The sequence below is a fragment of the Pan troglodytes genome, chromosome 17 (assembly GCF_028858775.2).
Source record: "Pan troglodytes isolate AG18354 chromosome 17, NHGRI_mPanTro3-v2.0_pri, whole genome shotgun sequence".
NCBI classification, from domain to species: Eukaryota; Metazoa; Chordata; class Mammalia; order Primates; family Hominidae; genus Pan; species Pan troglodytes.
The window spans coordinates 68712356-68737018 of NC_072415.2; the positions used below are offsets into that span (position 1 = coordinate 68712356).

General features: G+C 43.1%; 2 protein-coding genes and 1 long non-coding RNA gene across 12 annotated transcripts in view; 2 read left to right on the forward strand and 1 right to left on the reverse strand.

Annotated features, from left to right (window-relative positions):
• The first annotated feature begins 10703 nt into the window (after positions 1-10703).
• On the forward strand, positions 10704-20420 carry LOC134808619 (uncharacterized). Its single transcript, XR_010151957.1, has 4 exons — positions 10704-10816; positions 12043-12193; positions 12612-12750; positions 20081-20420. It is a non-coding gene; the product is annotated as an uncharacterized LOC134808619 (long non-coding RNA).
• A 1762-nt stretch (positions 20421-22182) lies between these two features.
• Positions 22183-23819, reverse strand: MALT1-AS1 (MALT1 antisense RNA 1). Its single transcript, XM_009434076.3, has 2 exons — positions 23643-23819; positions 22183-22982 (listed from the first exon to the last, which is right to left on the reverse strand). The coding sequence occupies exons 1-2, from the start codon at positions 23817-23819 to the stop codon at positions 22785-22787; spliced, it is 375 nt and encodes a 124-aa protein (XP_009432351.1). The 3' UTR covers positions 22183-22784.
• Positions 23818-24663, forward strand: part of MALT1 (MALT1 paracaspase) — an 80670-nt gene continuing 79824 nt past the window's right edge. For all 10 annotated transcript variants that reach the window (XM_523938.9, XM_001141643.8, XM_063795761.1 and 7 more), the window contains exon 1: positions 23818-24026. In XM_523938.9, the coding sequence (XP_523938.2) occupies positions 23818-24026 (209 nt within the window). The remainder of the gene's footprint in view (positions 24027-24663) is intronic.

The following is a 24663-nucleotide window of genomic DNA, read 5'->3' on the forward strand; positions in this document are numbered from 1 at the left end:
GATCTCCTTAAGGAGTGAGGGCAAGGACAGGGGACCAGTCTCCTGAAGAAGTCCTCCTGTCCCGGGTTTCAGCACCAAATGTCATGCACTTCCGTGTGAAGAGACCACCAAACAGGCTTTGTGTGAGCAATAAAGCTGTTTATTTCACCTGGGTGCAGGCAGGCTGAGTCTGAAAAAGGAATCAGCAAAGGGAGATAGGGGTGGGGCAGTTTACCAGGATTTGGGTGGGTAGTGGAAAATTACAGTCAAAGGGGTTGTTCTCTGGCGGGCAGGGACGGGGGGTCACAAGGTGCTCAGTGGGGGAGCTTCTGAGCCAGGAGAAGGAATTTCACAAGGTAATGTCATCAGTTAAAGGAGGAACCAGCCATTTTCACTTCTTTTGTGATTCTCCAGTTGCTTCAGGCCATCTGGTTGTATATGTGCAGGCTTGGGCACAGATGCCTGACAAAGAGCTCCTTCTCTAAACTTTAGAATTCAGCAAGCAATAGTTTTTGTTTCTCTTAGGTTTTTTAAGTCATCCATATGAACATACATGAACTGTATCACACATTGGCTGTCAGTGAGGAATTTATCTTATTGTAGCTAAGAAAGTGTGTGATATTTTATTCTTCTGGTGATGATTCCCCTCTGAAAGTCTCTTGTGCACCCTCCTCTGCCAGAATTAATCATTGCTTCTAGAATGTTCTTAGGGTAACTTTGTATATGGGTCTTTAATAATTATCAGAAAAATTCCTAGAAATGAAATTGCTAGGTCAAACAGGAAATACATTTTTCATTTTGATAGATATTTTTAAATTGTCCTTAGAAGAGTAATGCCAATTTACATTCTTCCTAACAGTATATAAGATGTCAGACTTGAAATACTTTTGCCAACACAACGTAGTACCAGAAATTTTTATTTGGTAACTTGATAGATAGGATTGGTATTATTGTATTGTGTAATTGCATTTCTGTTATTTAAAAAGAAGTGAAGTATCTTTTCATATACATATTTAAAAGCCTTCTGAATTATTACTGTATTTTTTAAGACAGAGTCTCCCTCTGTCGCCCAGGCTGGAGGGCAGTTGCCCGATCTTGGCACACTGCAACCTTCACTTCACTGGCTCAAGTGATCCTCCCTGGCGTCAGCCTCCCAAAGAGCTGGAACTATGGGTGCATGCCACCATGCCCAGCTAATTTTTGTATTTTTTGTAGAGATGGGGTCTTGCTATGTTGCCCACGCTGGCTTTGAACTCCTGAGCTCAAGTGATCCACCCGCCTTGGCCTCCCAAAGTGCTGGCATTATAGGCATGAGCTACAGCACTCAGATGATTTGAATTATTTCTGTGAACTGCCTGTCCATGTTCTTTGTCGACTTTCCTGTTTATAATTGGTCTTTGTAATTGATTTGTAAGAACACTTTATATATATTAAAAATAGTATACCTTGTCCCTCATGTATTTACCAGCTTGTCATTTCCATTTTTCCAGGAAGAAAATCTTAATCTGTATGTAGACAAATTTACTAATCATTTCTTTGAAAGATTCTGAGATATTTCATTTTTAGAAAACCCTTTGTACTCTGAAAGTAGACATTCTCCTGAATTCTCTTTTTGAATTTTTATGGTTTCACTTAAACATTTTTTTTTAACATCTTGAAACACTTGGAACTTGCTTTGGTGTGATGTGTGAGTTAAGGAAACAAATTTTTTCCCAATTGTCTCAACACCCAATTATTCAAAAACAAGTTTTCCCCACTGATTCAAATCGCCACCCTCATTATAATTTAAATTCTCATCTATTTTGCCTCTCATTTATAGTTCTGTATTTTGTTCCATTGATTTGCCTATCCATGAGCTGATGTGAAACCGGTTCAGTACTTATGGCTTTTATAATCGATTTGTTTCTTTGTTTGTTTGTTGTTTGTTTGTTTGTTTTATGACAGAGTCTCACTCTGTCACCCAGGCTGGAGTGCAATGGCATGATCATAGCTCACTGTGTCTTCGAACTCCTGGGCAAAAGTGATCCTCCCACCTCAGCCTCCAGAGTAGCTGGGACTGCAGCAGCATGCCACCACACCCAGCTAATTTTTTTATTTTTAGTAGAGATGGGGTCTCACTATGTTACCCAGGCTGTTCTCAAAGTCCTGGACCCAAGTGATCTTCCTGCCTCAGCCTCCGAAAGTGCTGGGATTACAGGCATAAGCCACCGTACTTGGCCTGTAATCTACTTTGATATTTGATGGGGCTGACCCCTTCTCATTACTCTTGTTTTTCAAAAACTTCCTGAGTGTTACCTGTTTACTTTTCCATATGAACTTTATAATCATCTTGTTAGGTTCCTCCCAAAATCCTGTTGGTGACATGATCAGATCTGAATTTCAAAAAGATCATTCTGGCTACAGTGTGAAGAGAAGAGTATATGTAGGAAGACCCGCAAGATATGCAGAGGTTCACCAGAGATGAGGGGAACTTGGACAAGGATTGTGGCAGTGGAGATGGAAAGAAAACAGGATCAAGTGATATGGAGGAATAAGAATTATCAGGACTTGATGAATGTGATTTAGCAGCTTAGGAAAATGTAAGTGTTTTTTCTAGTCTTGCTTAGAGCAGTCCTAGACTTTAGTCCAGTTCCAGAAAAGCCCCATTCTGCATCAATCCAAAAATACAGAATTAGTTTTATAGTTGCCCTAAAAATAAAGGTCCTCTTGGGGAAGGACCTGGAGCTCTTCTGTAGAGAGCTATCACAGGTTCAGACAAGATACCCCAAACTGAATTGCCCTTTATGAGAGATACCAAACCAGCTCTAGAGCATTTGATAGGCTGAAGAGATGTCCTCCTGACCCCAAGCCTCATTCTAAATGGCAATGGTGTATTCTGAGATACTCTGTCGCATCACATTTGGGGCCTGGAGATACAACTTGTGGTTGGTGAAGAAAAAACTATGATACCGCAACAGTTTTCCTTTCCTCAATTCCTCAAAAAGTTAAGCAGAATTACCATACCATCCAACAATTCCACTGCTAGGTATATTTCCTAAAGAACTGAAAGCAGGGACTCAAACAGATCCTTGCATACTAATGTTCATGGCAGCATTATTCACAATAACCAAAAGGTGGAAACAACCCAAGTGGCCCTCAACAGATGACAGATAAGCAAGATGTGATACATACATAGAATGGATTATTCAGCCTTAAAACCGAATGACACTCTGATCCAGGCTACAACATAAATGATCATAGAAAACATTATGCTAAGAGAAACAAGCCAGACACAAAAGGACGAATATTATTTGTCTTCACTTCTATGAGCACCTAGAGTAGTCAAATTTATAGAGACAGAAAGTAGAATGGCGGCTACCAGGGACTAGGTGGAGGAGGAAGAGGGAGTTATTGTTTAATGGGAATGGATAGTGGTGATGGTTGCACAACCTTGTGAACTTAATGCCACTGAATTATACACTTGAAAATTGTTAAAATGGGCTGGGAGCAATGGCTCACGCTTGTAATCCCAGCACTTTGGGAGGCCGAGGCGAGCGGATCACTTGAGGTCAGGAGTTTGAGACCAGCCTGGCCAACATGGTGAAACCTTGTCTCTACTAAAAATACAAAAATTAGCCGGGCATGGTGGTGGATGCCTGTAATCCCAGCTACTTGGGAGGCTGAGGCAGGAGAATTGCTTGAACCTAGGAGGCAGAGGTTGTAGTGAGCCAAGATTGTGCCACAGTACTCCAGCCTAGGCAACAAAGCAAGACTCCGTCTCAAAAAAAAAAAACCAAAAAGTGGTTAAAATGGTAAATTTTATTTTATGTATATTCTACTGCAATAAAAAAAAATTAAGTTTCTTCTTTCCTAGGAAAGAACTGGTCTTGGGAGAAGCACCTCCTCTCATCACTGGGACAAATTATGATCATGTGACTGTGTTTATAAATCATATCTCTGCAGCCTAGGTATCACAGAGTAGGCAATGTACTCTCTCACACAAAATGATACAAAATATTTTGGGAAACAAACTGTAAAGCCTGCATCTCCGGAAATCCCCTCCCAAAGTGGCTAACCACAAAGGGAGGAAACATAACAGGGTGAAACCAAAAGTTTACAGTCAAAACTTAGAGTCTATGTTACCTCATTCTGTACTAGATAGATGCAGTGCAGATGTGCATTCAGGAATGATAGGATTGGAGCATTTAAGCTGTCTTTGCTTTAGTCTTTGCTCCAAATTCTAGGCATAGTCTTATCCCCAAATGTCTTTTGAAGCAAGTAAGTTTGAAGCATTTGGCTAAACAAAAGCTGTTTAACTCAATTTTCAAACCACCTGAATATGAAGTTACCAGAATTAGTATCCATTGAAAATATCAGAAGACAGCTAGGGACAAAACTGAGTTACTGTCAGTCAATGTGGTGTTAACAAATGAACACTGAGCTAGGAAGCTGTCAAGCTGCCCATACTACTTCCATGACCCCCCCCAAAAAAAAAATTCCAGAGGACAGCCTTAGTGGTCTGTCATAAAATATGGGAACATATACATGCATACATGCATGAACAATCTATAGAATGAATAGTAACATGGTATCCAAAAAAATGAAAGCATAATTGATTAATATCATGCTCATTGGTGGCTATCAATTACTTATAGTGATGAATTTCTTTGGCCAAGTTCCACACAAAAAAACAAATTTTTCTAAACACATAGTCGACATAGGATTGAAGAGTGTGCATCCGCTCAGCTGTTGGCTTTATGACAGGACATGAAGGGTAGGAATAAAGGGAAATGCGTCTCAAGGGAGGAAGGCAACAGTCCTTTCAAGAGTCATTGTTGGCCAGGCGCAGTGGCTCACGCCTGTTATCCCAGCACTTTGGGAGGCCGAGGTGGCCAGATCACCTGAGGTCAGGAATTTGAGACCAGCCTGGCCAACATAACGAAACCCCGTCTCTACAAAAATACAAAAATTAGCCAGGCGTGGTGGCACATGCCTGTAATCCCAGCTACGTAGAAGGCTGAGGCAGAAGAATCAAGCCTCTCGGGAGGCTTGAACCCGGGAGGCAGAGGTTGCAGTGAGCCGAGATCATGCCACTGCACTCCAGTTTCTAAATTTCTAAGGATTATTTTTTCTAATTCTGTGAAAAATGGCACTGGTAATTTTATAGGGATTGTGTTGAATCTGTAGATTTCCCTGGAAAGTATGGTCATTTTAATGATATTGGTTCTTCCAATTCATGAGCATGAGATGTTTTTCCATTTGTTTGTGTCATCTATGATTTCTTTTTTTTTTTAATTATACTTTAAGTTTTAGGGTACATGTGCACAACGTGCAGGTTAGTTATGTATGTATACATGTGCCATGTTGGTGTGCTGCACCCATTAACTCGTCATTTAACATTAGGTATATCTCCTAATGCTATCCCTCCCCCCTCCCCCCACCCCACAACAGGCCCCAGTGTGTGATGTTCCCTTTCCTGTGTCCATGTGTTCTCACTGTTCAATTCCCACCTATGAGTGAGAACATGCGGTGTCATCTATGATTTCTTTCATCAATGTTTTGTAGTTCTCCTTTTAGAGATCTTTCACCTTCCTGGTTAAATATATTCCCAGGTAGCTGAGATCGTGCCACTGCACTCCCACCTGGGTGACAGAGCAAGACTCCATCTAAAAAATAAATAAATAAATAAAAATAAAAAATAAAAAATAAATGTGTAGCTATTATAAATGGGCTTGCCTTCTTGATTTGGTCCTCAGCTAGATCATTATTGATGTATACAAATGCTACCAATTTCTGTACATTAATTTTATATCCTGAAACTTTCCTGAATTCATTTATCAAATCTAATAGTTTTTTGGTGGAATCTTTGGGGTTTTCTAGCTGGTGAGTGTGCAGCTACCCATAATAGTCTCTAACGAGCTTTTGTATTTCTGTGGTTTCAGTTGTAATGTCTCCTTTTTCATTTCTGATTGTGTTTATTTGGATCTTCTCTCCTTTGTTAGTCTAGCTAGTGGTTTATCATTTTTGTTTATCTTTTCAAAGAACCACTTTTCATTTCAATAATCCTTTGTATTTTTAAATCTCTATTTCATTTAGTTCTGCTCTAATCTTTGCTATTTCTTTTCTACTACTAACTTTGGGGTTTGGTTTGTTCTGGTTTTTCTAGTTCCTTGAGGTGTAACATTAGATCGTTAATTTGTGATCTTTCTACTTTTTTGATGTAACTTCTCACCTGGTGCTGCTTTTGCTGTATCTCACATGTTTTGGTATGATGTGTTTTCATTTTCATTCTTTTCAAAAACATTTTTAACTTCTGTCTTCATTTATTCATTGACCCAGCAATTGTTCAGGCGCATGTTGTTTAATTTGTATAGATTCCAAAGTTCCTCTTGATATTGATTTCTAGCTTTATTCCACTGTGGTCTGAGAAAATACTTGATCTAATTCTGATTTTTAAAAATTTGTTAAGACTTGTTTTGTGGCCTAACATGTGGTTTATCTTGGAGAACATCCCATGTACTGATGAAAAGAATGCACCTTGTAGTTGTATGTGGTTTGGGGGCAGAATGTTCTGTAAATGTCTGTTAAGTCTATTTGGTCTAAAGTCCAATTTAAGTCCAATGTTTCTTTGTTAATGTTCTGTCTCTGTGATTTCTCTAGTGCTGTGAGTGGGGTATTAAAATCCCCTGCTATTATTGTATTGCTGTCTATCTTTCTTTAGGTCTAGTAATATTTGTTTTGTGAATTTGGGTGCCCTGATGTTGGGTGCATATATATTTAGAATTGTTATATCCTCTTGCTGAATTGATCCCTTGATTATTATATAATGGCCTTCATTTTTTTAAATTATATTACGTTTTTGGTTTAAAGTCTGTTTTATCTGATATAAGCATAGCTATTCCTGCTCACTTTTGATTTCCATTTACTTGGAATCTCATTTTCCACCTCTTTACTTTTAGTCTATGTGTTTTTATGGGTAAGGTGAACTTATTGTAGGCAGCATATAGTTGGATCATGTTTTTTACATCCATTCTACCAAACTCTACCTTTAAAGTGGCACATTTAATCCGTTTATATTCAAGGTTAATATTGACACAGGAGGCTTTGTTCCTGTCAAATTGCTGATTGTTTTCAAGTCGTTTTTATAAATTCTTTGTTTCTTTTCTTTCCTTGTCTTTGTGGTTTGATGAAATTCTGTTGTGTTGCCATTTGATTCCTTTCTTTTCCTCCTTTGTGTTACTGTTTTATATGAACTGTGAACTTTCTAGATTTTCTAGTTGGTGAGTGTGCAGCTACTCATAGTAGTCTCTAATGATCTTTTGTATTTCTGTGGTTTCAGTCGTAATGTTTCCTTTTTCATTTCTGATTGTGTTTATTTGGATCTTCTCTCTTCTTTGTTAGTCTAGCTAGTGGTTTATCATTTTTGTTTACCTTTTCAAAGAACCGCTTTTCATTTCAACAGTCCTTCATATTTTTAAATCTCTATTTCATTTAGTCCTGTGTGTCTTTTATATTTCTGTGTGTTTTCATAATGGTGAAAATTAACCTTTCACTTCCATGTTTAAGACCCCTTTGAGCATTTCCTGTACAGCTGATCTAGTGGTGACAAATTCCCTCAGCATTTGCTTGTCTGGGAAGGAGTTTATTTCTCCTTGATTTATGAAGTCAGCTTCTGGCAGGACACAAAACTCTTGACTGACAGGTTCTGCTTAAGTTTAATATTTTTCTGTGGCTGCTAATTGTTCACATGTTTTCATTATGAAGTAATTTTAATGCCACTTTGGTGGGCTGTTAATCCCTTTGGGGGTCCTCATGCAAGCAAGAGCTAGCACAAAGGATCAATTTAGGTCTTGTCCTGGGGGTTACCTAGAGGGGCAGCAAAACCTCAGTAGGGTAAGCCATAAATAATCTAAAGTTCCTAAGAGCTGAAGAAGAAGGAAATGGCCATCCAAAATAGAGCTGTACTTGCCCCAGCTAGGGAAATTAGGAATGAGAGATACCCAGTGATGAGGGTTGGGTCTTTGAAGAAGTGTCTATTAATATGGCCAATGGAGAGCTCTAAACATCTGCCAAGTTTCTAGAGCCCCCTGTTAGCTCAACATAACAGTACCAGCCAAGTAAGCATTCCTTGTACCCCATACCTCTTCTCCCTTCCTGCAGTTTATGCTTGCAGGGTCAGAAACCACACTTGGCAAACAGCAGAAGAAAAGGTAAAAGCAGGCCGGGTGTGGTGGCTCATGCCTGTAATCCCAGCACTTTGGGAGGCCAAGGTGGGCGGTCAAGAGATCGAGACCATCCTGGCCAACATGGTGAAACCCCGTCTCTACTAAAAATACAAAAAATTAGCCGGACGTGGTGGCAGGCACCTGTAATCCCAGCTACTTGGGAGGCTGAGGCAGGAGAATCACTTGAACCTGGGAGGTGGAGGTTGCAGTGAGCCAAGATTGCACCATTGCACTCCAGCCTGGGCAAAAAGAGTGAAACTCCATCTCAGAAAGAAAAAAAAAAAGGTAAAAGCATTAGATGGAATCACATGGAAACAGCCTACCTCCTTCCTTCCTCACTGCAGGCTTCTCATCTGAGCTCGGGAAAGGAGGAGCCTCCTAGATTTGATTATGTGATGATTACCCAAGATTGGACATTTTAATTACTAATTGCAAGACCTTTTTATTGCACATGAATAAATGGAATAGTCATATTGTCCCAAATTTAATCGAGGGTGGGACAAAGACTAATTCCACAGAATACATTTAAAGCAATAGTGGGAGTTAAAAAGTAAAATTGCATTATAATTAGACCCTCCAAGTCCTGCCTGTTTAACTTAAGGTTGCTCACGCTACTGAGGCGAGATAGAAAAGTAGTTGGTGAATTTCAATTGGAAAAGTGTAGCCATGGGAAGGAACCTAGGAGTCTCATCTCTCTCCTGAAGTTAATCTGCCCAATGTCTCAAAGGCCTCAAGAACTGTTCTCAGGGAAGTATTAGAATGCAAATAAAACCACCATTCTACTTTTGACTGGAAATCCTCTGGTGGTTGCCTGAGATGGGGAGGTATTGTTTAATGGGTATAGAGTTTCAGTTGGGGAAGATGAAAAAGTTCTGGAGATGAATGGTGATGTCACAACAATGTGAATGTACTTAAAGCCACTAAATTGCACACTAAAAAATGTTAAAATGGCAAATCTTATGTATTGTATATTTCATCACAATAAAGAAATAGCATAGGATGATTGTTTATCCACTGGGAAAATAAAATAAAATAATCATTATTACCTCTAAAACCAAAATAAAACCCTGAGGGATGCTTTGCCAGTTAAAGCATCTTCAGAAAGATGACAAGAAGTTAGACACTGTATCCACAGGGACAATTTGGCTTAGGCACAAAAGGGAGATTTGTAGGCTCACCCAACTGAACTGCAGGAAAGGTGGGTATGAGCTGGACCTCAGGACTGACCACACCTGGGACTGGAACACCACCCACCCTTTCTCTGTCTCTTGTTTCTGCTTCTCTCAGTGCACCAGCCACTCTCTCCCACCACAGACTGGCTTCTTCTGCACAGCCTGTGGGACATGGCCACCGAACAGCTCAGACTCATACCTCACAGGTTTGCCACCTGAGCAAACCCAAGATCTTCCATCTGGTTGAAGGTCAGAAGTCTCAGGACTGAATTTGGGGAACATGCCTACCTGTAGCCAATCACTGAGTTAGGGAAGCAGATCAGTCAGAAACTGGGGGATCCCATTAAACCACACTGTGGAAAGCAGTATTTCTGAGAACAGAGTGCTACTCCACTCTAGGCAGACAAAGCAGTAGCCACCAACTATCTGCACAGTCCTTCCCTTCTCTGGAACAGATCCCAAACAGTGCTGGGAAGACCTCAGCAGCACAGTTGGACCACCTATGTGCTCCTTACGCCCTCATTACTTGTGCATCCTGGATCCCTGGATTTCTTAGCTAATGCTGGGTTGGCAGAAATGAGGGGGAGGGGAGCAGTAGAATCCTGCCCTAAATTGCAGCCAGTCATCTGAGGTCATTTTTTCCTTGTCAATGCTATATCCCCAGAGGGTTGGACCCTTCTCTATTCTGTTATGCTTTATTCAGACAATTTCTAGAACAACGTTGGCCAGTATAGATGATTCCCATCATCTTATCTCTACTACCTAGGTCCAAAGATTCCCCCCACAACCTTGTGAATCTCTGACTCAGTGTTATTAGTCTTAAAAACCCAGGTGCTGAACCAGACTATGCTGTGCTCCTCTTTGGAGTGAATCTTGGATTATCAAATAATCAAATAATGGCTAAGATCAGCCCTTGTTTCCCCATATCCCTGCTTAGTGCCAGCTCTGTCTTCATCTCCTCCCAGGCTTGGCCACCCTTCTGCTGAGATGCATCCTAGCATGTTGCCCATAAAGGAATGTGAAAAAAGTATCTACACTTCTGAAGATAGTGTGCTCCACCCTTCAAAGCTTTAGGAAGATAAATTTAGACATAAAACAGGAAGTATTTCTCTGTGTGGCTAAGAGTGATCTAAGAGAAGTTATTTCCTCAAGATATTTTGAAGCTGTAGTGTGGGGAAACAGTTCTCAAACCCCAGTGTGGATCAGGATCACCTGGAGGGCTTACTAAGCTACATATTGTTGGGTCCACCCCAGAGTTTCGATTCAGTCAATCAGGGGATCAGAGGTGGGGCCTAAGAATTTGCATGTTTTTAACTCTTTTTTTTTTTTTTTTTTTTGAGATGGAGTCTCGCTCTGTCGCCCAGGCTGGAGTAAAGTGGCAGATCTCGACTCACTGCAACCTCTGCCTCCCGGGTTCAAGCAATTCTCCTGGCTCAGCCTCCCAAGTAGCTGGGATTACAGGTGCGTGCCGCCATACCCGGCTAATTTTTTATATTTTTGGTAGAGACAGGGTTTCGTCATGTTGGCCAGGCTGGTCTCAAACTCCTGACCTCAAGTGATCAGCCCACCTCAGCCTCCCAAAGTGCTGGGATTACAGGTGTGAGCCACCACACCCAGCCAGAATTTGCATTTTTCAAAAGGTCCCTGATGTTGCTGAGGCAGGACCACACTTTAAGAACCACTATAGTAGAGGTTTAGGAAGAGACAGAGAAAAATCTCTCCAGGCTACAAGACTGTCTGATTCTGAAGGTCTTGGCCTAGGTCAGCTAAGGTGCTCTTTAGGGCTGACATTCTGTGATTGTTAAACAGGTGACTAAATATGTATCTGTGTCAAGCTACTCTTATTATCATTAAACAGTTCTTGACTGCTTACTTTATTAAAATATAAGAATTTCCAAGAGCTTCGGACCTCTGATCTATATATAACAGAACTTCATTAAGTATAACTCACTAAGTCACTTAGTGAAAAGCTTGAACTATAGTCTAACTAATTGCCCTTTCAAATAGGCATTTAACAGTAATTTCAACTAGCCTCCTACAAAACTGTTTCACAGCAAAGCTTTCACTGATGTTTTTGCAAAATGAATTTAATTACTAATTATCATATAAGGATTAGCATATAGCTGATATGTAAATGTCTTAGGTATGATTTAAACTGTTGAGTCAACTGAACATGTACCTTCCTCTCCCACTTCCTTCGACAAATAAATCTTACTTGTATTTTAATTTAATACTGTGTCCATTCTTCTGAAATAGCTGTTTATTCTCAACATCTAATTTTAGACATATAACTAATATGTTACAATTTTCAACTGCCAGTTATTTAAATGCTGCCCCCTCCCTGACACAAATAAATCTTATTTACATATTATTTGCTTCATAAGTATTCCACCATCCTGCAGTCACTGTGATCATTGTCCCCAGCTAGTCTTTGATCTGTGATAATTGTCCACAGGTAGTCTCTGATCATATGTTCTCCTGTCTGGAGGAACTAATATGTCCTTCCAACTCTGCCCAGCCTTCAGGTACAATTTAGGCCCCTACTTTTCTCTTAGGCTTTCTTCAGCCACTGTAACTTTTTTAAGTTTCTCCCTTATCCAAAGTCCTTTACTACTTAGAACCTCAGAAGTAAAGGGACCTCAGAGAACATCCAGTCCACACTGCCCTCTGTTTAAATGTGTCTACAGTGTACCACACCAAGGAACTCCCACACTCTGAATGAACAGCCCAGTGATCAGGAGCTTTGAATCAATTCTTGGCACCTAACACTTTGTGAAGAGTCTGCTAAACTCCCTCTATCAGAAATCCCAGAAGACTGAGAACAGGTCATCCTTGGAGGTATATAATACAGTATTTAACCACCTTTCTACCTGAGTGTGCTTACCTGCAAAGGGTAATGTCGATATTAACCAAGAATGATCATGGTTGTCACATTTAAACTAATAATAATAAAGTACACAATTTATTATGCAGAAAGAATCATGCCTTCATAATCAGTCTTCACAAAGATTCCTTTAACTCTCTGCACCCACCATTCCTAATCCTGGAAAATTATTTCTCTTTGCTCTTTGCTCATCCATAGGCCCTTTGACAAAAGTCTCCAGAAAACTACTGAACTACACACATCAACAATAAAGAAGTCCTAATGTCCAAAACCTTGCCTGTCACTTTTTTGTTTGTATAATTTATCTCCACAACTAGATCATAGGCTTCTAGAAAACATGAGTTCTGTTTTAAATTCTGTGCCCCTTGGCAGCTGTATCTGAATGGAGTCAGGATCTGGAAGCCCAAGTCTCCTTGTCAATGTCCGCTTGGTTCCCAAGGACACCTGTAAATGGAAGAGGGGCATAGTACACAGAAGACATTGCTGGCAAGTGTGGTCTCTTTACGATCGGGTGAGTCATCTGCTGAAATCTTTATAATAGACTTCTACCTTGATGGAATGGGTTGGACTAATGAGGAACCACCATTACTCCAAGGCCCAGAGCAGAGCTGGGCCATCAACTGTCTCCACACTTCCTGTCTTCTAGGTGCCACCCTGATCCCTCATTGCCTTTCAGCTGCATGTCTAAATCCCCACCCCACCCCTCATCTAGTTGGCTTTGATTCCAAGGACCTAGGACTGGAGTAGGGCTTTCACAAATAAGACAGCAGGAATGTAATGCAACCTAATGAGCAGACTAAGAAAGCATCTATACAGAAGAACAGACATACAAATACCAAGGCAGATAAGAGTGACAAAAGACAAAAAAAAAAAAAAGAGAGAGAGAGAGAAAAAGCTGAAGCCGGTCAGAATTCATCAGGGGATGGTGTATGTCTACCACCTCAGTGGTCCTTTAAAGGTAAACGGGCTTATTTTTCATGCACCAGCCTACGGTCCCTTCACTGGGACACTCTCAACATCCCCAGCTTTTTATAACTCTGGCTGGAAAGGTCAGCTCTGAACTGTTCCTGGGCAGGGAGAGGGGTTCACATAGGGATTGGGGATGAAGTATGGGAGCAGAGGAGCAGTGCCTATGTTAGAAACCGGTAGGAAGGACCGGGCGCAGTGGCTTGCGCCTGTAATCCCAACACTTTGAGAGGCTGAGGTGGGTGGATCAGCTGAGGTCAGGAGTTTGAGACGAGCCTGACTAATATGGTGAAACCTCATCTCTACTAAAAATATAAAAATTAGCTGGGCGTGGTGGCATGTGCCTGTAGTCCCAGCAGCTGGGCAGGAGAATTGCTTGAACCCAGGAGGTGGAGATTGCCGTGGGGCAAGATCGTGCCACTGCACTCCAGCCTGGGTGACGGAGGAAAACTCCGGTTTCAGAAAAAAAAAAAAAAAAAAAAAAAGCAGCAGCAGCAGCTGGTAGGAGCTGGATGCCTGGAAGAATAAAGAGCCTTTCTCCCTTAGGAGTGAGCCTAATAGATGGATCTTTACTCCCTTTCTCCTGGGCCCTCTACTGGTCTTTGCTTCTCCCATTTTTCACATTCTGACTGCATATACATACATGGCAATATATAGAGAATTTGGCCCCTTGACTCTCACCAGAAGCACCCCCCCAGCCCCATGACTCTGATTTCTTCAATGACATATGTTAAGTACTTTTTCTCCAAAGGTGAAATGATCCTAGGCTTTCTCAAGAGCGATGATTCTGAGCCTTACCCACATTTTAGAATCAGCTTAGGAAACACAAAAAAATCTCAATGACCAGGCAGCACCCCCAAGCCAATCAAGTAAGAATCTTGGGTGTAAGACCCAGACATGAGTGTATTTTTTTAAATTGTTTATTTTTATGGGGACCCAGCAGGTATCTATATTTATGGGACATGTGAGCGATTTGGATACAGGCAAACAATATATAATAATCACATCGGGGGAAATGGGGTGTCCATCACCTCACGCATTTCTCATGTCTTTGTATTACAAACATTCCAATTATGCTTTTAGTTATTTTTAAGTGTACAATGAATTTTTTTTTACTTTAGCCACAGATCTAGGTACATTTTTAAACTCCCCAAATGATTCTAATATGCAGTCAAGGCTGAGCCAGCTGCCCTGGAGATGGTCCATCCCTTTTCAGGCCTCGCTGCACATCAGACTCATCTGAGGAACTTTTAAAACCACTGTTGCCTGTGCCCCACCCAAACCAATTAAAATCACTGTCTCTGGGGACTACAGCCAAGATATCAGTATGATTCTTTTTGTGTGTGCGATAAACTATATATAACATAAAATTTACCTTTGAACTATTTTTGAGTGTGCAAATCAGTGGCCTTAAGTCCGTTTGCAGCGTGTACAGCCATCCCCAGAACTTCTTCATCGTCTCAAACAGAAACTCTGTACCTATTAAACAACACCTCCCCATTCCCTTCTCCTACTAGCCCCTGGCAATCACTTTTCTACTTCCTGTCTCTATGAATTTGACCATGTGAAGTACCTCCTATAAGCAAAGTTGTACAATATTTGTCCTTTTGTGTCTTATTTCACTTAGCACAAACTTTCTAGGTTTATCCATGCTGAGCATGTATGAGAATATCATTCCTTTTGTATGGGCCAGACATAGTGGCTCATGCCTGTCATCCCAAGTGTGGGAGGGATCATACGCCGTTGGGAGACCGAGGTGGGAGGATGGTTTGAGCACAGGAGGGGTTCAAGACTAGCCTGGGCAACAAAGGGAGACCCTATCTCCAAAAATAAAAAAGAAGCTGGGCACGGTGGTTCACGCCTGTAATCCCTGCACTTTGGAAGGCCGAGGTGGGCTGATCACTTCAGGCCACGAATTTGAGACCAGCCTGGCCAACGTGGCGAAACCCCCTCTCTACTGAAAAATACAAAAATCCTCTGGGTATGGTGGTGCACGTCTGTAATTCCAGCTGCTCTGGAGGCTGAGGCACGAGAATTGCTTGAACCTGGGAGGCGGACGGTGCAGTCAGTCGAGGTGGCGCCACTGCACTCGAGCCTGGGAGACAGAGTGAGACCCTGTCTCAAAACAAAAATAAAACAAAAAATAAAAACAACAAACAGACACTTATTTTTGAAAAAAGAAAAGAGAATGTCGTTATTTCTATGGCTGAATATGATTCCATTGTATGGATATACTACATTTTTTTAAAGAATTTTCAATTCTTTGGGGTATGTACCTAGCAGTGGCATTGTTGGATCATATGGTAATTCTATGTTTAGCTTTTTGAGGAATTCTTTATCCCTCATGTAACTCTTAGGTACAGCCAAGGGAGAGGAAGGAACGCTGATATGGCCAGCATTCCTCTTAAAACCTAAGAGTGGCCAGGCTTGGTGGCTGATGCCTGTAATCCCAGCATTTTGGGAGGCCGAGGCGGGGAATCACGAGGTCAAGGAATCGAGACCATCCTGGCCAACCAACATGGTGAAACCCTGTCTCTACTAAAAATACAAAAATTAGCTGGGCATAGTGGCGCACGCCTGTAGTCCCAGCTACTCTCGGAAGGCTGAGGCAGGAGAATTACTTGAACCCGGGAGGCGGAGGTTGCAGTGAGCCGAGATCGCGCCACTGCACTCCAGCATGGGCGACAGAGCGAGACTCTGTCTCAAAAAAAAAAAAAGAAAAAAAAACCTAAGAGTGTACTGATTGGTGGTTGGTAAATATTATTGAATGAATTTCTTCATAAATTATATGATAGTCCAATGCATTTGTTATTATTCCACATTCAAAAAACTATTCTGTGGATTAATGTAGTTATTACCCTGTTGAAAATCCCATTTTCCATTCGAAATAACATCCCAATTGAAGTTTCCACCCACAGTTGAAATGTGTCCCCTGTGATAATTTAAGTTTCAGAGTTTCTTAATGATTTGCTTTGTAGATAATAAATTAGGCCTGATTCAAGACTTTTCCTATCACAATGCCATTTTTGTAATAATGCCTGGTGTTATTCCTATTGTAATACTAATGCTCAGATAGCTTCTCTTGAATAGAAAGGAGAAGCTGTCTATATCCATATGAACAAGTACATATAAATGTCTTCCATCTCATAAAGCATTGCCAAACTATCCTTTTCTATCAGGCCTCAACATTTCTACCTGAAAATTAACTGCAAGGATGCTTTACTACATTATAATATACCCTTCCTACCCAAGTGGTGTCTGCTCTAAGATGTCAACCACCTTTTGCAATGCACTATTGCCCTTTCTGCAAATTGGACAGTTTCTTCAGAATTTACAACTTCTGTTTCAATGTAGGAGCCAGGTGGGATGCTTTACACAGAGACAGGGATGGGTGGAGACAGACAGAAATACATGCAGTCTCCCTATAAAGGTTCTTCAATCCCATACCTCAATGTATACAAATCTGTAAAAATGTATACATGGATAAACATACATCAAATAGAGAAATCCCAAAGTTCACTTTGGGGAAAAAAAAAAAGAAAAAGTTGCCAACCAGTCTAAGCAATACTGAAAACCACTCTTGTCTCAAATAATTGATGAATCTCTTACCTTTTTCTTGTTGCTTTACCATTTTTAAAAAATGTGTCTGAAGTTTTACAACCATTCCTGGATGTGAAGTGGAACGATAGTGGTTTGGGGCATCAGCTGGGGTAGGTCAGGGGGATAGGAAAAGCAGAGGAGAGTCAGTGCCACCTGGAGAGTTGATTGAGCTGAGAGGAGAAGTGGCAGCACCTGTGAGTTTTGAGATCTACTAGGTATGTTCTAAGATAGCACTTTCTAAAGGAAAATCCATAGAACACTAGTTCTGGGACACACTTAGCAAAAACAGGCCCAGTAAGTAAAGAAGTTTGGAGACACTCTATATACCGGTGAAGCCACAACATATTGCAGTTTCTTAAAGGCTCTGAGACACACAGAAAAGAAACCTGAAAAACTTTAACACAGCGTTTACCAAATTAGTTTTGCCATGGAGCTCTTTTTGTAAGTAATGCACTAATAATGTGTTTCAAGGAACTGGTGTTCCCCAGGACATAACTTGGGAAATTTTGCTCTAGAGCAACTGGATACTCTTGCAACCATTGTTCTTATATCCCTGGACCTTCAAACCCTATTATTATTATTTTGAGACAGAGTTTTGCTCTTGTCACCCAGGCTGGAGTGTGATGGCGCAATCTCATCTTGGGTCGCTGCAACCTCTGCCTCCCGGGTTCAAGCGATTCTCCTGCCTCAACCTCCCAAGTAGCTGGGATTACAAGCATGCATCACCACGCCTGGCTAATTTTTTGTATTTTTAGTAGAGATGGGGTTTCACAATGTTGGCCAGGCTGGTCTCAAACTCCTGGCCTCAAGTGATCCACCCGCCTCGGCCTCCCAAATTGCTGGGATTACACGCATGAGCCACCGCACCCGGCCCTTCAAACCTTATTCATTCCTCCTAGTGTTCCAAGCCCTCATTCAACCACAGCTTCTCACAACTCTCATTTCCTTTTATTAGCCACTTTTCTTTCCAAGACAATGTCTATCCCATCCCTTGAATGCCACATATTAAAATCCACCTCCTGCACCTTTGCACCTTCTCATTTCCCCCACTTGGAACATATCCATCCCTTCCTTCAAGATCCAGCCCTAAACTCTGACTATAGGAAGCCTTTTCTGAAGAAGTCCACTTACATGGAATGTTCAGTTATTTAAATTCTGCTTTATTTAATCCTAGTGTATCACAGAGAAACTGCTGATGATACAGTTACATGAATCTTCTCTTGGGAATAATTTGTCATCTCTACCTTTCACACTTACTCATTTAACAACAAGGCTAAATCTAATACCATTGCCCTCTCTACTGCACGTTTACTATATTCCATACACCAGAAAAGTTTGTTTCATTTCCTTCTGACTAAACCAAGTAGAATGTAGAATAACACATTTGAAAGTTGGCTGAGGCGGGTGGATCACCTGAGGTCAGGAGTTCGAGACCAGCCTGACCAACATGGTGAAACCCTGTCTCTACTAAAAATACAAAAATTAGCCGGGTGTGGTGGCGCATGCCTGTAATCCCAGCTACTCAGGAGGCTGAGGCAGGAGAATTGCTTGAACCCAGGAGGCGGAGGTTGCAGTGAGCTGAGATCATGCCATTGCACTCCAGCCTGGGCAACAAGAGCAAAAACTCTGTCTCAAAAAAAAAAAAAAAAAAGTTTAAACATTCTTTAAAGTATAGTGATTCATGCAACCAGGCACAGCCACAGACTAGTAAAAAATAATCCCAAATATTTGTTCAGTTTGCCCCTCCTCTCCATGCCCAATGTTGTGGCTCTTGGTGGAGGCCTTTTTTCCCCATCTACATTACCAGAATACTACTTGGACTTCCACTCTTTCCCCTCCCCACATTGCTGCCCAAGAGATGTTTCAAAAATCCAAAAGTGAAATCACTATCCTGCTTAAAATATTTCAATTACTCTCCATCACTTAAAGCAGTGTTTCTCAAACTGTAAACATTTAGCTTTAGGGGTTTTGACATATCCACATACCACCTGTTCTCTTGGGTATTTAATATACTTCCTTAAACAAAATCAAATTTTAACAAGTAAATTTGATATAGTCCTAATCAATACTATTAGTTGAAATGGCAATTTTGATTGGCAGCTATTTTTCTTTTCTGTATTAATGTATAACTATTAAGATAAAAATGTTCATCCATGTTATGACTTAAAAGCATCTTGTATAACACCAGTGGGGCATAGATGGCTCTGTGGTAGGTATGTATCTACAGAATAAAATCTCAGCTTTTGGCATGACATAATCTGGTCTTCACTGCCTTTTACATCGTGGTCTCTGTCCCTTTCCCATCAGTATCCCCAGCTCTCCTGGAGCAACTGCAGTTCTCCAACCTTGCTGTGATGTTTTCTGGCTCTGTGCTTTTATAGTATGGTATTCTTTTTTTTTTTTTTTTTTTTTTTTTTTTTTTGGAGATGGAGTCTCGCTTTCTCACCCAGGCTGGAGTGCAGTGGCACGACCTCGGCTCACTGCAACCTCCACCTCCCGGGTTCAAGCAATTCTGACTCAGCCTCCCGAGTAGCTGGGATTACAGCTGCCTGCCACCATGCCTGGCTAATTTTTGTATTTTTAGTAGAGACAGGGTTTCACCATGTTGGTCAGGCTGATCTTGAACTCCTGACCTCGTGATCCACCCGCCTTGGCCTCCCAAAGTGCTGAGATTACAGGTGTGAGCCACTGCGGCCGGCCTACAGTATGGTATTCTTTCTACCCTGTTTCCCAAGCCATCTCCTCTCATCTTTCCACATGGACTGAAGGGCTCTCCCCTGGATTTGTATACTTCTTGCTATCAACAGAGCACTTACTCCTCCTGTTCCTTGTCTTAAGCAGACATCGGGTTTGGTCAACATTGTATTCTGCAAACTCTAAGGGAAAACTGGTGAAGACCGAACTGTGGTGTGGGAATCCCGCCTAGCTCATCTGCCTGGGTTGTCTTCGTCTTTGTCTCATGACTAGGCTATTTTACAACTCTGAGATCACAGTGAACTTACAGAAAACTGATAGTGATGCAAGTGAATCTTGTTTATAATTAAATAAATTGTCAGGTGGAGGTTCAATTGCATTCCCTCCTCCACTGTGGAAGAAGCTAGTTTTGCATCTAGGAAGCAACTTCATTTCAATGGGCTGACATATTTATCTGGTCTTTGGGTTCTCCTCTGAAGTAATTGTAACACCTTTCTGATTCCCTTGTTAGTTAATGAGTTAAAATCTCTGATATGTGTTCATTGCATATTTGTTGCATCATGATTTAAACTTTCTTATAGAAACTATTCTTAAGGCCGGGCGCGGTGGCTCATGCCTGTAATCCCAGCACTTTGGGAGGGCCGACGTGGGTGAATCACCTGAGGTCAGGAGTTCAAGAGCAGCCTGGGCAACATGGTGAAACCCGTCTCTACTAAAAATACAAAATATTAGCTGGGCGTGGTGGTGTGCACCTGTAATCCCAGCTACTCAGGAGGCTGAGACAGGAGAATCACTTGAACCTCGGAGGTGGAGGTTGCCGTGAGCCGAGATCGTGCCATTGCACTCCAGCCTGGGCAACAAGAGCATAACTCCGTCTCAAAATAAATAAATTAATCAAATAAAAACTATTCTTTAACAGTATGTATTTGATACAGAGCCTGGGGCCCCAAGAATATGTGTTCATGACGGAATGAATGATTGAGTGAATGAATCAATTTAGACAAGTAGGTGTAGACTTTCCATGGTCAGGATCAACTATTTAGGTCTGGATGATTCATCATGAAGGAAGAGTGTGGAATACTGGCATGATGCTTAGCTACTATTACAAAGTTGAAATCGAAATGAGAAAATTTCCCTAATCCTTTGGAAGACGGTGGCAAGAATGGGCTGCAGGGGATGTGCTGAGCCTGTGTCTGTGGGTCACCTGAGTGGCTCCTACAGAGGCTGAGTCAGAGAGGTCACAAAGTGGGCTGAGCATGGAATAAGGGATGGCAGACAATGAATGCCTTTTTTTTTTTTTAGACAGAGTCTTGCCCTGTTGCCCACACTGGACTGCAGTGGCACAATCTCAGCTCACTGCAACCTCCGCCTCCTGGGTTCAAGTGATTCTCCTGCCTCAGCCTCCCAAGTAGCTGGGAATACAGGCGCGTGCCACCACGCCTGGCTAATTTTTTTTGGTGTATCTTTAGTAGAGACGGGGTTTCACCATGTTGGCCAGGCTGGTCTTGAACTCCTGCCCTCGTGATCTGCCTGCCTCAGCCTCCCAAAGTGTTGGGATTACAGGTGTGAGCCACCATGCTCGGCCATGAAAGCCATTTAAGCCACATCACTCCTGCTTCCTTTCCCTCCATTGTATACAGATCCAAGGACCAGCAGGTTTTCTCCTGCACTGAGTCTTTTAAACCCTGTCCAACTGTGAAATAATATATCATTCTGGCATTTTTTTTTAGTTGGAGTACCATCTATAGTTAAACTGTATAAAGGAAAAAAATTCTATGAGTCAGTTTCCAGACCTATGAGTGCTTTGAAGATTACATCAATGGAGTTCCATATATTGAAACCACAAGCTTCCTGCCAATTGTCTGGATTTACAAAGATCTATTTCACTTTGAACTAATGAGGAAGAACTCCCAAGGCTATTATCTATAGACATGCATGAACTTTTAAGGGACATTTAAAAGCCAGATCTTTACCCCCAATTTTTCTCCTATCTTTATATAAACGTAACGGTTAATATAGAAAAGGAAGCTGAATTACTATTTACGTTGTTCCCAAAATTGATGTAGCAGTTTTAAGAGTACTAATATACAATGCACATACTTCTCCCTGACGCTATATAACACTATTAGGTACTATTATTTTCCACTTTTTACAGGTGTGGAAACTGAAGCTCAGAGAGGTTAAGTAGGTCACCTAAGTTCCACCACTAGACTAGTAAGTGGCAGCAACATCAAGTTTCCAATTCAGGACTAACTTTAAAGGTCACATTCTACTATACCATTATGCCCATAAGAGAACCACAGGAGTGAAATTATGTCATAGAAATATTAACATTTGGTTGAGAAGAGAAAAAGACCAGTCAAAAAATGTAATGTCAGTTTGGGTAGAGGATGGAGGGTGGCGGGTAGTGACTGGATAGGGTATAAAATTGCTAGGTGGAAAAAAAGGTTGGGAGTAGGGTAAAACGAGGGAGGCAGTCACTTGGGAAGCCAGGGTGGGGGCGTACAACTCGAGGTCAAAACAGTGCCCAGCTGAGCTATATTGGCTAAGAGTAAATAATACTGGCACCCATTTAACTCGTATGCACACGAGAGGTTGCATAAGCAACACTTTGTACATGGCAGACTTTTCTAAGAAGTCTAAATTTAGAAAACCTCTGTTGAATTTAAATTAAAAGGCAGGATTCCAGTAAAGACTAGAAGATTTTATTTCCATAATTGGCACATGCAGGTAATAGATCCTCAGAAAATATTTGTACAGTAATTGAGGACAAAACAGGAAGGCACCTGAAGTGGTTGGGAAAGGCTTGCCAAGTCAAACTGAGTATGAAACGGCACTTGTATGTGTAAGGGTAATAGCATTTATTGAGTTATCTACGATGTGCCAGTTACCGAGTTAAGTGCTTCACATACATCAACTCCTTTAATTCTGGCAACAACTGTATATAAACTGCATTGTCAGTCCTGTGTTAATAGATGAGGCAGAGAAATTAAGAAACTTATTCAAGCTCCTAACACTTGAATCGATCAGATCTTTCATGCTCTTAGCCATCTCACTGCAGTCTGAATTCTTAACTTATGCTAGAGTGAAGTTTAATGACTGCTTGTGCTAGAATGTGGTGGAGACTGTATGGCGCACCTACCTCGCCAACATGTATAAGAATATAGGTATCCAAATTATTGGTCAGAAAATCCTGCGGCCTTGGGTGATGAAAAGCTAATGGCAACAGAAATTGGGCCAGGAAGCCTCGTGTAGGGAACTACCTGACTGGTCACATTTCGTAAGTTACTTCCTTTTTGTCCCAAACGAAGCCATAGTTTTCAAAGGGATAATGGCCTTGGATGTTGCTAAGATTGGCAGAGAGAGCTCAGGTGTCGTCCATTCCGGATCATTCCAGGGAAAGGCATCCTCTACAGGGTTGCCTGCTTTGATGACGGAGATTGCGGGCGGCAGTCTGACGCGGTGTAAACCAGATGATTCCTGCTAAAAACAATCATTTCCAAGATCTGATTAGCCCTAAATATGCCACAGCTCAGTTTGCAAAGTAGTAATTGTTTAAAAGTCTAGGCAAAGATTTTGGCCAATTCCAACTCAAGTATCCGGATCTCCAGCACTTCTTCCCTCTAGCAATGCCATACACATCTAACCCTAAAACGAGGAAGCGTCCGCTGAGGTTGCCCACTGCAGGATGCTGGTGTGTCGCCGGGCACATGAAAGTCCCTGAGTCAGGGGAGAGCGCCCGCCGGGGACTGCGGGCGGGAGCCGGCGACTGAGAACCGCTTGCCCCGCTCTCTGGCGTGAGTACGCAGGCCTCCTCCCACGGTCTCAGGAAGCCCAGACGCCGCAGGCTTCCCCGCCGTAGAGGAGCTGCCGGGGCGTAATTCCTCCACCGCTTCCTCCTCCAGCTGCACCCACCCGTCCTTTCCTGCTCCGGAGGGCCGGGTTTGAAGCGCGCGCCACGGCCAGCCCGGGAACGCGGGGGAGGGCGAGGGAGGCGCGCAGCCGCACGCACACAGTAGGCAGCCCCGCCCCGCCCCTCGAGGCCCAAGGTCCCGCCCCTCGAGGCTCCGTGCCCCGCCCCCCGGGTGCCCCGCCCCTTTGCGCGGCTGGCGCGGCCAGCCGGCCAGGCTCCCCTCGGCAAACCTGTCTAATTGGGGCGGGGAGCGGAGCTTCCTCCTCTGAGGGCCGTGCCGCGCTGCCAGATTTGTTCTTCCGCCCCTGCCTCCGCGGCTCGGAGGCGAGCGGAAGGTGCCCCGGGGCCGAGGCCCGTGACGGGGCGGGCGGGAGCCCCGGCAGTCCGGGGTCGCCGGCGAGGGCCATGTCGCTGTTGGGGGACCCGCTACAGGCCCTGCCGCCCTCGGCCGCCCCCACGGGGCCGCTGCTCGCCCCTCCGGCCGGCGCGACCCTCAACCGCCTGCGGGAGCCGCTGCTGCGGAGGCTCAGCGAGCGCCTGGATCAGGCGCCCGAGGGCCGGGGCTGGAGGAGACTGGCGGAGCTGGCGGGGAGTCGCGGGCGCCTCCGCCTCAGGTGAGCTCGGGGCCGCGGCAGGCCGGGCGCGCGGGTCGAGCGGGGTGGGCTGCGGTGGGGAGGTGGGGGCGCTGTCGGTGGGGCTGAGCGCGGCGGGGGCCGCCGGCGTGAGTGAGCGGAGGTGGGGAGGACTTCGGTCATTGAGGCGGAGCGGAACCCAGCAGCTCCCCGGAACGCCTGGGGTTTGAGAGCGGGGCCCAGGGCTCTGGAGGGTGGAGGCAAAAGTGGCCCAGCGGCTGCCTCGCTCCCTGTTCCCACCCCCGCCCCTGGTGAAAGGGAGAAGTCGAGGTTGACCCCGGAGGATAGTGAGAGAAGGAAAGCTGTCAGGGGACCCCTAGGATGGGGCAGTCATCCAGAGGACTTAAAATGCAAAAGAAAGGGATGTGGACACTGCTCTGGGAGACCTAAGGAAGGCTGGGAAGAAGCGCAGGCGAGGTGATGAATGCAGAGGGTGGGGTGCAGGAATTCATGAACATTTTGCAAGGTGTTGGGAAAGACTGACGCCGAACTCATCATCTCCCTCCATCAAACCAGGTTACCACGTTCTCTTCTTGACTTCACCATGAACATGAAACTCGAAGTAAAACTATTTTCCTTGTTAGGTTTGGAATGGCTGTATTAGGGTTCCTGAAGTTTT